At 41.9% G+C, this 13,789-nt stretch overlaps 1 protein-coding gene across 2 annotated transcripts in view; it reads left to right on the plus strand.

Moving 5' to 3' along the window:
• Nucleotides 1-347: 347 nt before the first annotated feature.
• TRPC1 (transient receptor potential cation channel subfamily C member 1) overlaps nucleotides 348-13,789 on the plus strand; it is a 193,512-nt gene continuing 180,070 nt past the window's right edge. For both annotated transcript variants that reach the window (XM_075340783.1, XM_075340784.1), the window contains exon 1: nucleotides 348-666. In XM_075340783.1, the coding sequence (XP_075196898.1) occupies nucleotides 540-666 (127 nt within the window). In that variant the 5' untranslated portion in view covers nucleotides 348-539. The remainder of the gene's footprint in view (nucleotides 667-13,789) is intronic.

Here is a 13,789-nt window from a genome sequence, read left to right on the forward strand (position 1 = left end):
GTAATGATAATTCACGCATGTGTCCAGTAGAATGATCAGGGATCTCCTACCAACTAGTCATTAGTTTGCACATTTTACAAGTAAAGAAAGGATCAGTCTCTATCTACTAAGCATGCCCGAGGGGAGCTGAAGTGGTTAATTTGGGAATGTAGGAGCAGATGCCCAGTAATAATATCTGGCAGCATTGAGCATTGTCCTGTGACAGCTGATGTAAAGCTCCTGAGGGAAAGCAGTGCACATCACTGACCATTCTGCAGCCACCACCAATGAGCGTGCAAGCAAAAGCCATGCGAGAGCCAATAATAAAACACTGTGCACTGGCTGATGGAGGGAGCGCGCAACCAATGAGGCCCCACATTACATCTGAGCATCACAGACCCCTGTACAGCTGTAGACTGTCATAGGAAGGGAGTAGGAGGAATGTGATGGCTCAGAAGGCTCAACAACACTAGAACAGCAAGGGCATCTCCATCTCTTCATATCTTTGGTGATAAAAAGAAGTACACGGGGGCGAGGTATTTGATGGGAGTTTGGTCACAATGGCTGCTCTATATCAGAGCACTGACTCGTCCTCGCCAAATAAATTTCTGGCATTAAAGGATGTCAGAGAAGTGAAGGAGGAGACCACTTTAGATGAAAAGCTCTTCTTGCTGGCCTGTGAGAAAGGTACGTCAGTATCTATCTATCTATCTATCTATCTATCTTCTCTGTATCACGGCAATATATATTTATATAAAAGAAGATATCTGAAAAGTGTAAAGAGAAAACATTGTCTTTCATCTCCACTTTGTTTACTGCATGAGTAGAGCTTACATCTAATTTTCTTATGTATATACTGTATATACACTTGCGTCTGTTTCATGGGCAGTCAGTATCCCGAAATATAGTTTTTTTGATAATGAGATGAAATTATGAAACCTAGTGTAGCAATGGAAAACTGGAATTCCTCTTTGGGTGAGTCCAGATGTCATGACATAGGAAACCTTGTGTTTCACTTATAAAACACCTTTGTTATAAGGATGGACATGTAGACAGGTGAATGACCCTCCTGGGCACAGACATTATTATCTATGAATGGGCCAAGGGTTTTCAAAACTGGATGCAGAGTAGGAAATGGTATAAAATAACAAACTATTACTTGCCCCTTGAAATATGCACTGATATAGAATGACTGTTCTAGTGAGGCTATGTCAGCTGAGGCCAGTGATTGGCTGCAGGGGTTACTTAAATGATGAATGGGATATTATCACTTGTGGCAATAGTGGGAGCCACCAAAATATAGTTTCTGGAGCAGCAGTGGATTTAAGAGCTAAGTAATTGTCAATTAGAATTGTCACTCCCAAAAACAATGATTGAAACTGTGGCTCAGTGGTTAGCACTGCAGTCTTGTAGTACTGGGGTCCTGGGTTCAAATCCCACTAAGAACAACATCTATAAGGAGTTTTTATGTTTTCCCTGTATTTGTGTGGGTTTCCTTCGAGGTCTCAAGTTTCCTCCTACACTACAAAGACATACTGATAGGGAATTTAGATTGTCAGCCCCGTGCTGCCAATGTGTGTAAAGCGCTGTGGAATATGGTGCTATATACAGTTAGGTCGATAAATATTTGGACACTGATATGAATTTTGTTTTGTTTTTTACCTGTTTACTGAAACATATACAGTTATAGTTATATAATGGACATGGTCATAAAGTCCTGACTTTTATCTTTCATTTGATGGTATCCACATTAAAATTCGATGAAGGGTTTAGGAGTTTCAGCTCCTTTACATGTGCCACCCTGGTTTTAAAGGGCCCAAAAGTAATTGGACATTGACTCAAAGGCTGTTTCATTGGCAGGTGTGGGCAATTCCTTTAATATTTAATTCTCAATTAAGCACATAAAGAGCCTGGAGTTGAGTTGAGGTGCATTTTACATTTTGAAGTTTTTGCTGAGAACTAAACATGCGGTCAAAGGAGCTCTATATGCAGGTGAAACAAGCCATCCTTCAACTGTGAAAACAGAAGTAAATAATCTGAAAAATTTCTACACTATTAGGAGTGGCTAAATCTACAGTTTGGTACATCCAACCAAAGGATCAACACTCTCCAAGATGTAGGCGTATCAATATCCAAATCTAATATAAAGAGAAGATTGCATGAAAGTAAATACAGAGGGTTCACTGCACGGTGCAAGACACTCATAAGTCTCAAGAATAAGAAGGCGAGATTGGACTTTGCTAAAAAAAATGTTAAAATATCAACACAGTACTGAAAGAACATTCTTTGGACTGATGAAACCAAGATCAACGTTTACCAGAATGATGGAAAGAAAAAAGTATGGTGAAGGCATGGTACAGCTCATAATCCAAAGCATACCACATCATCTGTAAAACACAGCGGAGGCAGTGTGATGGCCGGGAATGCATGCCTGCGAGTGGCACTGGGTCACGAGTGTGTATTGATGATGCGACAGGACAGAAGCAGCCGGATGAATTTTGGGCTTATAATACCTCTCTGCCCCCATGGGAGAGTTTTCCCTGTAACTATCAGCTGACTTTAGCTTATAATAGGATTATTCTTGTTTACATTGCGTATTGGGTTCACACCTATGTGTGTGCATTTAGGCTACTGGTTCCTTGTTAACTCTTGGGTTTCATTTTTGCAAACTTTCTATTGTGGCGTTTTTCATTTCTTCATACAATTTCTGTGTTCTGTTCATACTATACCTTCCCTTGTACCTGCATGTCTGCTCTTGTACAGGACATTACACCTAATGCCGGTTCACTGGTGTGTTTTTAATTGTTTTTACATTGTCCTCCTTAGTGGTTGTCTCATTTATATTCTTGTTTTTATATGACACCCACTTTGTCCTTTATGTATGTTCATATACATTTTTTAGTCAATAGAATTAGTTTTTGACACTCAAATTTACTGTTTGGTGATCCCTAGTGATCGGCACTATCTTTCTCTTTTTTTCTTGTATGGTCTCTTTATATGTGCCAGAGGTGATCCCAGGGGATAAATTGGTGCCTCCTTCCTTTCATATACCCGCTCAAATTCAGCCAAACTGATTGGTAGGCATTTCATAATAGAGATGAATATAAAGCCAAAGAATAGAATATAAAGTCAAAGCAACCCAGGAGTTTATTACAGCAAAGAAGTGGAATATTCTTGAATGGCCGAGTCATCACCTGATCTCAACCCAATAGAACCACATGTCACTTGTTAAAGACTAAACTTCAGACAGAAAGGCCCACAAACAAACAACAACTGAAAACCACTGCAGTAAAGGTCTAGTAGAGTGTTAAAAAGAAGGAAACAAAGTGTCTAGTGATGACCATGAGTTCAAGACTTCAGGCACTCATTGCCAACAAAGGGTTTTCAACCAAGTATTAGAAATTAACATTTTATTTCCAAATATTTAATTTGTCCAATTACTTTTGAGCCCCTGAAATGAAGGGATTGAATTTATAAAATGTGTTAGTTCCTCACATTTTAATTGTGTTCATCCCACTGAACTAAAGCTGAAAGTTGGAACTTCAACTGCATCTGAATTGTTTTGTTCAATATCCATTGTGGTAATGTACGGAAGAAAAATGTGAAAAATGTTGTCTCTGTCCAACAGAATCTGCTACAAGGACAAGGCTTACTTCACAATAAGGCCATGTTCAAATGTTTGGTATTCAGTCAATATTTTACATCAGTATTTGTAAGGCATAACCAGAAATGGGTGAAAATGCAGAAGTGGTACACTTGTTTCTAATATACTTTTCCTCTAATTGATCCACTTCGTTTGGCTTTCAAATATTGATGTAAAACACTGATCAAATACTGAACATGTGAACATGGCCTAATAGAGGCATCACAATGATCTCTTTGAAGAACTGGGTCATACATCTACCTGTCCATTTGTAAATGAGATTATATAATATTAATATACTCATACAGTTCAATGGCATCATAATGTCCTGCATTGTTGTATATAAACAGCTTACGGGTGCCACATGTAATTCTGTAAATGCTACATGATTATATATATATATATATATATATATATATATATATATATATATATATATATATATATATACACATATATATATATATATATATATATATATATATACTGTATCTACACACGTCTCCCTCCAGACCCAGAAAAAAAGGTTATGTCTCTACTAGTAAGTCTTTACTACCCATCTTTTATATGTTATTCCCAGAACATAAGAATATTAATTACGGTAATTTGTTAATGAAGAGCTATATTAATACTGGGAATTACATCTCATCACACATTAGACGTAATTACTTTTCTACAGACCTCACTGTACCAGCCATTCTTTAATTTAAAAATTCAGGTAAAATCAGTTTTGTGGAGTTTCTCATGATGTATTGTGTGTGTCAGTGTGCTATAAGCCATTAATTAAGCTATTGGTATGTTCAGACTCTAGCTATTGACACTGGTGGTAGTGCATGAGTCAAATCCTCTGGGTGTCATTCAGGGGTGGTGCCCCATAGGTGATTGGAACTTAGACTTAGACTTAGAATCTACTTTCCTATGTCAGAAAATATTTTGATTTAAAAGATTTCATGTGGTCTATGTATCAGCATGTCTGTTTAAAGAAGCACTCCCATCAAAGTTTCATGATATATCATGATATATTTCAATCATCATATTATGAACTTATAATTGCTCATTTAATTTTTCTACCCAGTAAATTCTGCTCTTTTCTCTGCTCTATGTAGAAACAGGAAGTCACTTTTCTCTGTATAAGTGGTCTCGTCCTTCAACTCCTGACCCAGCTGCTCTGCTCCTCTCCCTGCATGGACTTTTACATTAATTATTCACGCAGGGAAACAAGACTTCCTTTTCCTAAATAGAGTTTAGAAGGATTCAGCTAGTTTGTTTTTTAATCACATGATGTCATAGGCCTAATGCAAAAGAGAAGAATTAGCTGGGTAGAAAGGCAAAATAAGCAATTGTAAGTACACAGGGATATATAATATAATGACTCCAATATACTAAGAGAATACGAATTTTAAAGGGTTAACCTGTAAAAATAATGATAAAAAACACTACTAACCTGCAGATAGGGGGTTAATCTTCTGATTAATAGCATTCTAAAGTTGTGCTGCCTTGCAGTGCATAGCGAGTGGTGTGATTGCTCAGCACTGACTGACAGTTGGCCCTTTACTGATGCAATGCTGAGCCAGCTGTATACCTGAAAAAGCCACTCTTCCTGTGGGCTAATAGATGATCAATATAGTTACCATTAATTTTAGAAGGTCTTGTTAATTTTATTATTGCAGTTGATGAACACTAGGGGATGTGATAAATTGTGAATATATAAACCAGACACTGAACTCTTGTAATCAGACTTTTCTTTTTAGATTTCTGTATACACGTACCGTATTTTTCGGACTATAAGGCCCATAAGGACTATAAGGACCATAAGACGCACCCTGGTTTTAGAGGAGGAAAGTAGGAAAATAAAATTTTAAGCAAAAAATGTGGTCATGACACACTGTTATGGGGCGAGGATCTGCTGCTGACACTGTTATGGGGGTATTGTCCCCAAATTCTCTACTAAGGAACCCCATCTTGGTAATGATCCTCCTGCCTTGTATATAATCCCCATCCTTGTATATAGATGTCCCTCATCCTGGTATAGCCCCCATCCTGCTATATACCGCCATCCTGGTATAGCCCCCATCCTTCTACATAGCGCCATCCTGATAAATACCCCCATCCTGCTATATACCCTCATCCTGCTACATAGAGCCATCCTGGTATATGCCCTCATCCTGCTATATACCCCATCCTGCTATATACTGCCATCCTGGTATATGCCCCCATCCTGCTGTATACCCCCATCCTGGTATAAGGCCTGCATCCTGTGGCACACAAAAAAAATAAATGTTTATACTCACCTTTCTCAGTCCAGCAGCATCGCTCGTCCTTCTGTCTGTGTCAGCAGCAATGCCGCTGACCTGTGTGGAGCCGTCACCGTTGAATGCAGCATCGCGATGTTCTCCTGCCTACCCGCTGGTGTGTGTGGAGAGTGGGGCGTACAGGGATGACGTCATCGCTGTGCGCACCGCTAGTCTCCACACACAGCAGCGGCCGGCAGGCAGGAGGACATCGTGATGCTGCATTCAACGGTGATGGGTGAGTATTATTATTATTATTATTATTTATTATTATAGCGCCATTTATTCCATGGCGCTTTACAAGTGAAAGAGTGTATATGTACAACAATTATTAAGACTACAAAACAGGCTGGTATAGGAGGAGAGAGAACCCTGCCTGCGAGGGCTCACAGTCTACAGGGAATGGGTGATGGTACAATAGGTCATGACACAGCTGGTTGCGCAGTGGTTTACTGGGCTGAGGGCTATTGTAGGTTGTAGGCTTGTTGGTAGAGGTGGCTCTTGAGGTTCCTCTTGAAGCTTTCTATGGTAGGGGAGAGTCTGATATGCTGAGGTAGAGCGTTCGAGAGTATACTTATTCACTGCGCCCCGCGCTGATGATGATGCGCGGGGGGCAGTGAATATAGCCGCGCATGATCACTCCAGACTGTAGTTGCCAGGGGTGATCACGCGGACCGGCTTCCCCGCACATCCTCCCGCCCACCTGTCAGCGCCGGCTTCAGCACTGAGAGATGATGGGCGGGAGGATGGGCGTGCATATGAGCCAGCCCACGTGGTCACGGCAGGCGCTGCTACCGCCTGCTCGTGCCGCCGATGACCCGCTCCACCGCAGCACCCTCAGTCCTTGCAGCCATGCCCTACATTCAGACTATAAGACGCACCCCCCACTTTACCCCAACATTTGAAGGAAAAAAAGTGTGCCTTATAGTCTGAAAAATACGGTACATCCTGTTAGCAGAGGGGTGAGATGGAAATTTGCTTCTAGGCTTTCCTATATGCTTATCATGGCTTTTGTTACATATTTCAATAATCTTGTTGGGAAAGACTGCTGTTCACAAGAAGTTAAAGTGGCTCCCTTTAATTCCAATTAAAGAGCTTCCATACCACCTGGTACAAACAGCTTTAATACCGTCTGGTTTAATAAGCTCTAATACCGCCTGGTGCAAACAGCTTAAATACGGTACCACCTGATACAAACAGTTTAAATATCGCATGGTGCAAACAGCTCTAATACTGGCTGGTTTATTCAGCTCTAATACCACTTGGTGCAAACAGCTGTAATACTGTGCACACTGCCCTAATACCTCCTTGTACAAACAACTCTACTATAGCCTGATGCAGTACTGCTCAAATTTGCCTAGTGCAAACAGCTGTAATATAGCCTGGTGCACACTGCCCTAATTCCTCCTGGTGCAAACAGCTTTAATACTGCCTGGTGCAAACAGCTCTAATATAACTTGGTGTAATACTGCTCTAATACTGTCATGGGTGAGTTACGGGTGACAGACAGTCCTGTGGTGTCTGGCTATAGAAGGTTACAACGTTTGGCTGCACAAACTACTCCCTGACCTTCTATCATTGCTGCTTGGTTTTTATCCTTTTCTGTTTAGGACCTGGGGCATTGTTCAGCCTGCCAGTTGCTGTTTATCGGTACTTTAATTATTTATATATACCTTCACTTCCTATTACTCGGTGCTGGTGATCTTTGATACATGTTTATCAAGTTTTCAATGCTAGCAGGAGGCTTGCATACATCTTGGTGATCGTTCCAGCTTCTCTCCCTGAGACAACTAGACAAGTTGTTTGTGGTTTTCCTTTGTTACCACTGTGTGTCGTTTATTGCCTAGTGGGGTTGATGAAGAGCGTATCCCATTTGCTCCTTACCTAGGACTCAGATCAGGGTTAGCCTAGGGTCAGGTATCTGACTCAGCGCATAGGTGCAAAACCTATCAAAGGCGGTGAGGGAACCCAGGAACCCAGACCCCAAGTGGTAGGCTTGTTCAGGGATTACTCTCTCTTCCCTAGACACAGGTTGTCCCTTTCCTTTTCTTTTGCCATTCGCTTGGTACTTCCTTGTACATAGCGTCAGAAATACCAACGTTCAAACAGCTCTAATACCACCTGGGGCAAAAGCTGTAATATATCCTGGTGCAAACAGCTCTAATACCGCCTGGTGCAAATAGCTGTAATATATCCTGGTGCAAACAGCTCTAATACCGCCTGGTGCAAATAGCTGTAATATACCCTGGTGCAAACAGCTCTAAATATCGTCTGGTAAAAACAGCTCTAAATATCGTCTGGTGCAAACAGCTCTAATATCGTCTGGTACAAACGGCTCTAATATCGTCTGGTGTAAATAGCTCTAATACCGCTTGGTCCAAACGGTTCTAATACTGCCTGGTGAGAACAGCTATAATCTATCTTGGAGCAGTACTGCTCTAATACTGCCTTGTGGAAACAGCTACACACAGGAGTACTTTTTTCATAAAAAATATAACAATTTTTATTAGAGATGTAGAAAAACAGATGTAGATTAAAAGTACAAATAGTTCATCATAATATATAGGTACAAAAGGAGGACCTCTACCAACAATCACCCCCCACATATATGTATATGTGCCCAGATATAAAAAATTCATGCAGTCAAAATACCTGTATATCATGAATAGGCAGCAGGAAAAATATCAATCAGTTTAACTGTGTACATATCCTAAAGACCTGCTGCATGAAAATGAATGAAAGAATGTGCTCCAACACTGACCAAGGGCAAAAGCTAGTCTAAAGGCCCCGTCACACTAAGCAACATCGCTAGCAACATCGCTGGTAACGAACAACTTTTGTGACGTTGCTAGCGATGTTGCTGTGTGTGACATCCAGCAACAACCCGGCCCCTGCTGTGAGGTCGTTGGTTGTTGCTGAATGTCCTGGGCCATTTTTTAGTTGTTGCTGTCCTGCTGTGAAGCACAGATCGCTGTGTGTGACAGCGAGACAGCAACAACTAATGTGCAGTGAGCAGGGAGCCAGCTTCTGCTGAGGCTGGTAACTAATGTAAACATCGGGTAACCAAGAAGCCCTGTCCTTGGTTACCCGATATTTACCTTTGATACCAGCCTCCTCCGCTCTCACTGCCTGTGCTGCCGGCTCCTGCTCTGTGCACAGATAGCTGCAGCACACATCAGGCAATTAACCCGATGTGTGCTGTAACTAGGAGAGCAAGGAGCCAGCGCTCAGTGTGCGCTGCTCCCTGCTCTGTGCACATTTAGCTGCAGCACACATCGGGTTAATTAACCTGATGTGTGCTGTAACTAGGAGACTGGGGGCTGGTCACTGGTTGCTGGTGAGCTCACCAGCAACTCGTGTAGCCACGCTCCAGCGATCCCTGCCAGGTCAGGTTGCTGGTGGGATCGCTGGAGCGTCGCAGTGTGACAGCTCACCAGCAACCTCCTAGCAACTTACCAGCGATCCCTATCGTTGTTGGGATCGCTGGTAAGTTGCTTAGTGTGACTGGACCTTAAGTGACTAACACCACAAGTTTCAAAGAGAGGTATGAAGCTTACCCATATTAGGACAGAGTGTGAGCCACAGGCAAAAGAGGTGGGGGGAAGAAAGTAGCTCCCAGTCCCGAATGTGTGTCGCTGTCGCTTCCTCAGCAGGGTGGAGGCAGGGGCGGAAGTGCATTGATTCCCAAAATAGTGAGGTTAAATACCCATAGTCAATCAATTAGTCCTCAGATGATGCGTGCACGTCACAGCGGCGCACGCGCAGTAAGCAGCCCCCGGTACTTGTGCATAGCACAACGCAGCTCTCCAGCCCTTTTGCGCACGCCCAGGGAGAAATCTCCTGATGACGTCAGTGGGCATGCGCACTGGGCATTAGGAGGCCGCAGGGTGCATACACCCGGAAGAGTCTGCCAGAGAGCGCGCGCACAGACATGCGCACATCACATGAGGACACGGGGCAGCAGAAAACACCAAAGGTCCGTATAAATAAGTAAATAGTAAACGTCCATGATCTTTTAATGTGTTCCATAGGAAACACACAAAAACAAAGCATACATCAGAAATTATTTTATATATAGAAGTGGAAAACGTTACTACGTAAGATAAGTTAAACATATTCATTACATCCCTTCGTAGAAAAATACAAACTATTTCCAACCCCATATATAATTTTCATTAATTAGATAATAGCATATCCAATATATGTACATATATATATATATATATATATATATATATGCACATACATACACACATGCATATATAGTGAGATCCATAGAAAAAGATCACACACATAAAGGGGCCAAAGGTGATAATATCCCATCTCATACCAATGCGAGTTCCGTGTGCTCTCCTCTAATCCATGGGGTCGAAACACAGAGGAACCACACATTAGAGACTGAACAGTATGTGATACCATCACTGAGACACATACAGTGCCTACAAGTAGTCTTCAACCCCCTGCAGATTTAGCAGGTTTGATAAGATGCAAATAAGTTAGAGCCTGGAAACTTCAAACAAGAGCAGGATTTATTATCAGATACATAAATCTTACAAACCAACAAGTTATGTTGCTCAGTTAAATTTTACTACATTTTCAACATAAAAGTGTGGGTCAATTATTATTCAACCCCTAGGTTTAATATTTTGTGGAATAACCCTTGTTTGCAATTACAGCTAATAATCGTCTTTTATAAGACCTGATCAGGCCGACACAGGTCTCTGGAGTTATCTTGGCCCACTCCTCCATGCAGATCTTCTCCAAGTTATCTAGGTTCTTTGGGTGTCTCATGTGGACTTTAATCTTGAGCTCCTTCCACAAGTTTTCAATTGGGTTAAGGTCAGGAGACTGACTAGGCCACTGCAACACCTTGATTTTTTCCCTTTTGAACCAGGCCTTGGTTTTCTTGGCTGTGTGCTTTGGGTCGTTGTCTTGTTGGAAGATGAAATGATGACCCATCTTAAGATCCTTGATGGAGGAGCGGAGGTTCTTGGCCAAAATCTCCAGGTAGGCCGTGCTATCCATCTTCCCATGGATGCGGACCAGATGGCCAGGCCCCTTGGCTGAGAAACAGCCCCACAGCATGATGCTGCTACCACCATGCTTGACTGTAGGGATGGTATTCTTGGGGTCGTATGCAGTGCCATCCAGTCTCCAAACGTCACGTGTGTGGTTGGCACCAAAGATCTCGATCTTGGTCTCATCAGACCAGAGAACCTTGAACCAGTCTGTCTCAGAGTCCTCCAAGTGATCATGAGCAAACTGTAGACGAGCCTTGACATGACGCTTTGAAAGTAAAGGTACCTTACGGGCTCGTCTGGAACGGAGACCATTGCGGTGGAGTACGTTACTTATGGTATTGACTGAAACCAATGTCCCCACTGCCATGAAATCTTCCTGGAGCTCCTTCCTTTTTGTCCTTGGGTTAGCCTTGACTCTTCGGACAAGCCTGGCCTTGGCACGGGTGGAAACTTTCAAAGGCTGTCCAGGCCGTGGAAGGCTAACAGTAGTTCCATAAGCCTTCCACTTCCGGATGATGCTCCCAACAGTGGAGACTGGTAGGCCCAACTCCTTGGAAAGGGTTTTGTACCCCTTGCCAGCCTTGTGACCCTCCACGATCTTGTCTCTGATGGCCTTGGAATGCTCCTTTGTCTTTCCCATGTTGATCAAGTATGAGTGCTGTTCACAAGTTTGGGGAGGGTCTTAATTAGTCAGAAAAGGCTGGAAAAAGAGATAATTAATCCAAACATGTGAAGCTCATTGTTCTTTGTGCCTGAAATACTTCTTAATACTTTAGGGGAACGAAACAGAATTCTTGTGGTTTGAGGGGTTGAATAATAAATGACCCTCTGAATAAACTTTTCACAATTTAAAAAAAAAAAAAAAAGAAAAAAAGAAATAACATTCTTTTTTGCTGCAGTGCATTTCACACTTCCAGGCTGATCTACAGTCCAAATGTCACAATGCCAAGTTAATTCCGAATGTGTAAACCTGCTAAATCTGCAGGGGGTTGAATACTACTTGTAGGCACTGTATGTGTTCAAACAAAATTTATTTCTATTATTTGATGTAAAAAAATACATATTTACATATAATTGATATTGTGTCATAACTGGGGAGTTCTATCACCCATGGTCCCAAAGTGCGACCTTTCACAGAGAAGGGGGGGGAGATCAAAATTCGATCAACATACAGTGATATAAGCAAGATACATATATAGACTATCCACAACTTCGTATATACATTCAATAAATATATGCAGTATAATTGCTGTGTCTTCCATGGACCAAACGAGGACTCATATAGATGGTTGGTGTTCAACAGATCTCAACTCCACAGGACTACAAGGGCATAGATCCATATGATGAGTAATCACTTAAAAACAAAGAGAACAAAACAAAACACAATTAAAAACGAATCACGGAACACCATAAATATTCTGCTACTCCTAGCTATCTACAAAAATGGAGCGAAACTAAGCTTCTCATTTAGTCCGCCTGGTGTCATGGTGCCTAGGCTGACTATCCATCGGCATTCTAATTGGGCCAATTGTTTTTTAATGTCACCCCCTCTAATGCCACAGTGCAGGATATCAAAACCTTTCAATTTTAGCCCAGATGCATCACAACCGTGAAAGGTCTTGAAGTGCCTGGGAATTGTCCTAAGAGTTGTGTCATCAGTAACCTGCCTTGAGTTAATGATATCTCGAACGTGTTCCCTTGTCCTCACACGGAGTTGTCTTGATGTCAACCCAACATATAGCTTTGAGCAGGGACACGTAGCGAGATATATAACAAAAGAACTCTTGCAGGTTATGTAGTTTTGAATCTTAAAATATTTTGCACCATCCACCGATCGGAAATCAGTACCCTGAATTATGTTGTTGTTCCTACATGCCAAGCACTCTCCACAGGTAAAACAGCCTTTTTTCCTAATAGGTTGTTGTGTAAGAAATGGTTTGGTCACTTGAGCCACATAATGACTGTCAACAAGAATGTCTTTGAGATTCTTTCCACGACGGGGCGTCATTAGGGCGATTTCTGAAACATTTTTGGCTAAGATTTTATCGGTCTTTAAAATAGCCCAATGTTTTTTCAAGCAGTCTCTCATTCTATTCCATTGATAGTTAAATGTGGATATGAACCTTATCTCATTATTTTGATTTTTCAATTTCTTAGAGTCGGCTGTTTTAAATAGTAGATGTTCCCTCGGAGTGTGCTTTGCTCTAAGATAACCTCTTTTTATATCGCGGTTGCTATATCCCCTCGGTTGAAATCTTGCCCGCAAATCCTGTGATTGTCTTTCAAAGCTATGGTCTGTCGAACAGACATGCCTGACCCTCAAGAATTGCCCCGTCGGGACAGCCCTAATCGTGGACTTCATGTGAGCCGATGCCGCATGCAACAAAGAATTCACAGAAGTGTCCTTCCGATAAATATCAGTGTGCAAAGCACCATCAGCCCCCACTTCAAAATGAATATCCAAAGAGTCTATCTGTTTCTGACTTGCAATATAGGCTAATTTGATATTTAAATCGTTTTTATTCAAATAAATCATAAATTCATCCAACAGAGACGCAGCACCCTGCCACAGGAACAGCACGTCATCAATATACCTGTGCCAACATATCACATGTTGGGAGAAGAGACCATCCTCATGGAATAGTCCCCTCTCCCACATGCCCAAAAATAAATTCGCATATGAAGGCGCACATGCTGCCCCCCTGGCGGTGCCACGTCTCTGTAGATAAAACCTGTCTTTGAACAGAAATGCATTATGAGTTAAAATGAAATCCAGCAATTGTAAAACAAGTCCACAAGTAGGTCCATCCAGACGGCTGTCGTCGAGAAAAAGGCGCGCTGCCTCCAGACCATCC

The sequence above is a fragment of the Anomaloglossus baeobatrachus genome, chromosome 3, assembly GCF_048569485.1.
Source record: "Anomaloglossus baeobatrachus isolate aAnoBae1 chromosome 3, aAnoBae1.hap1, whole genome shotgun sequence".
NCBI lineage: Eukaryota > Metazoa > Chordata > Amphibia > Anura > Aromobatidae > Anomaloglossus > Anomaloglossus baeobatrachus.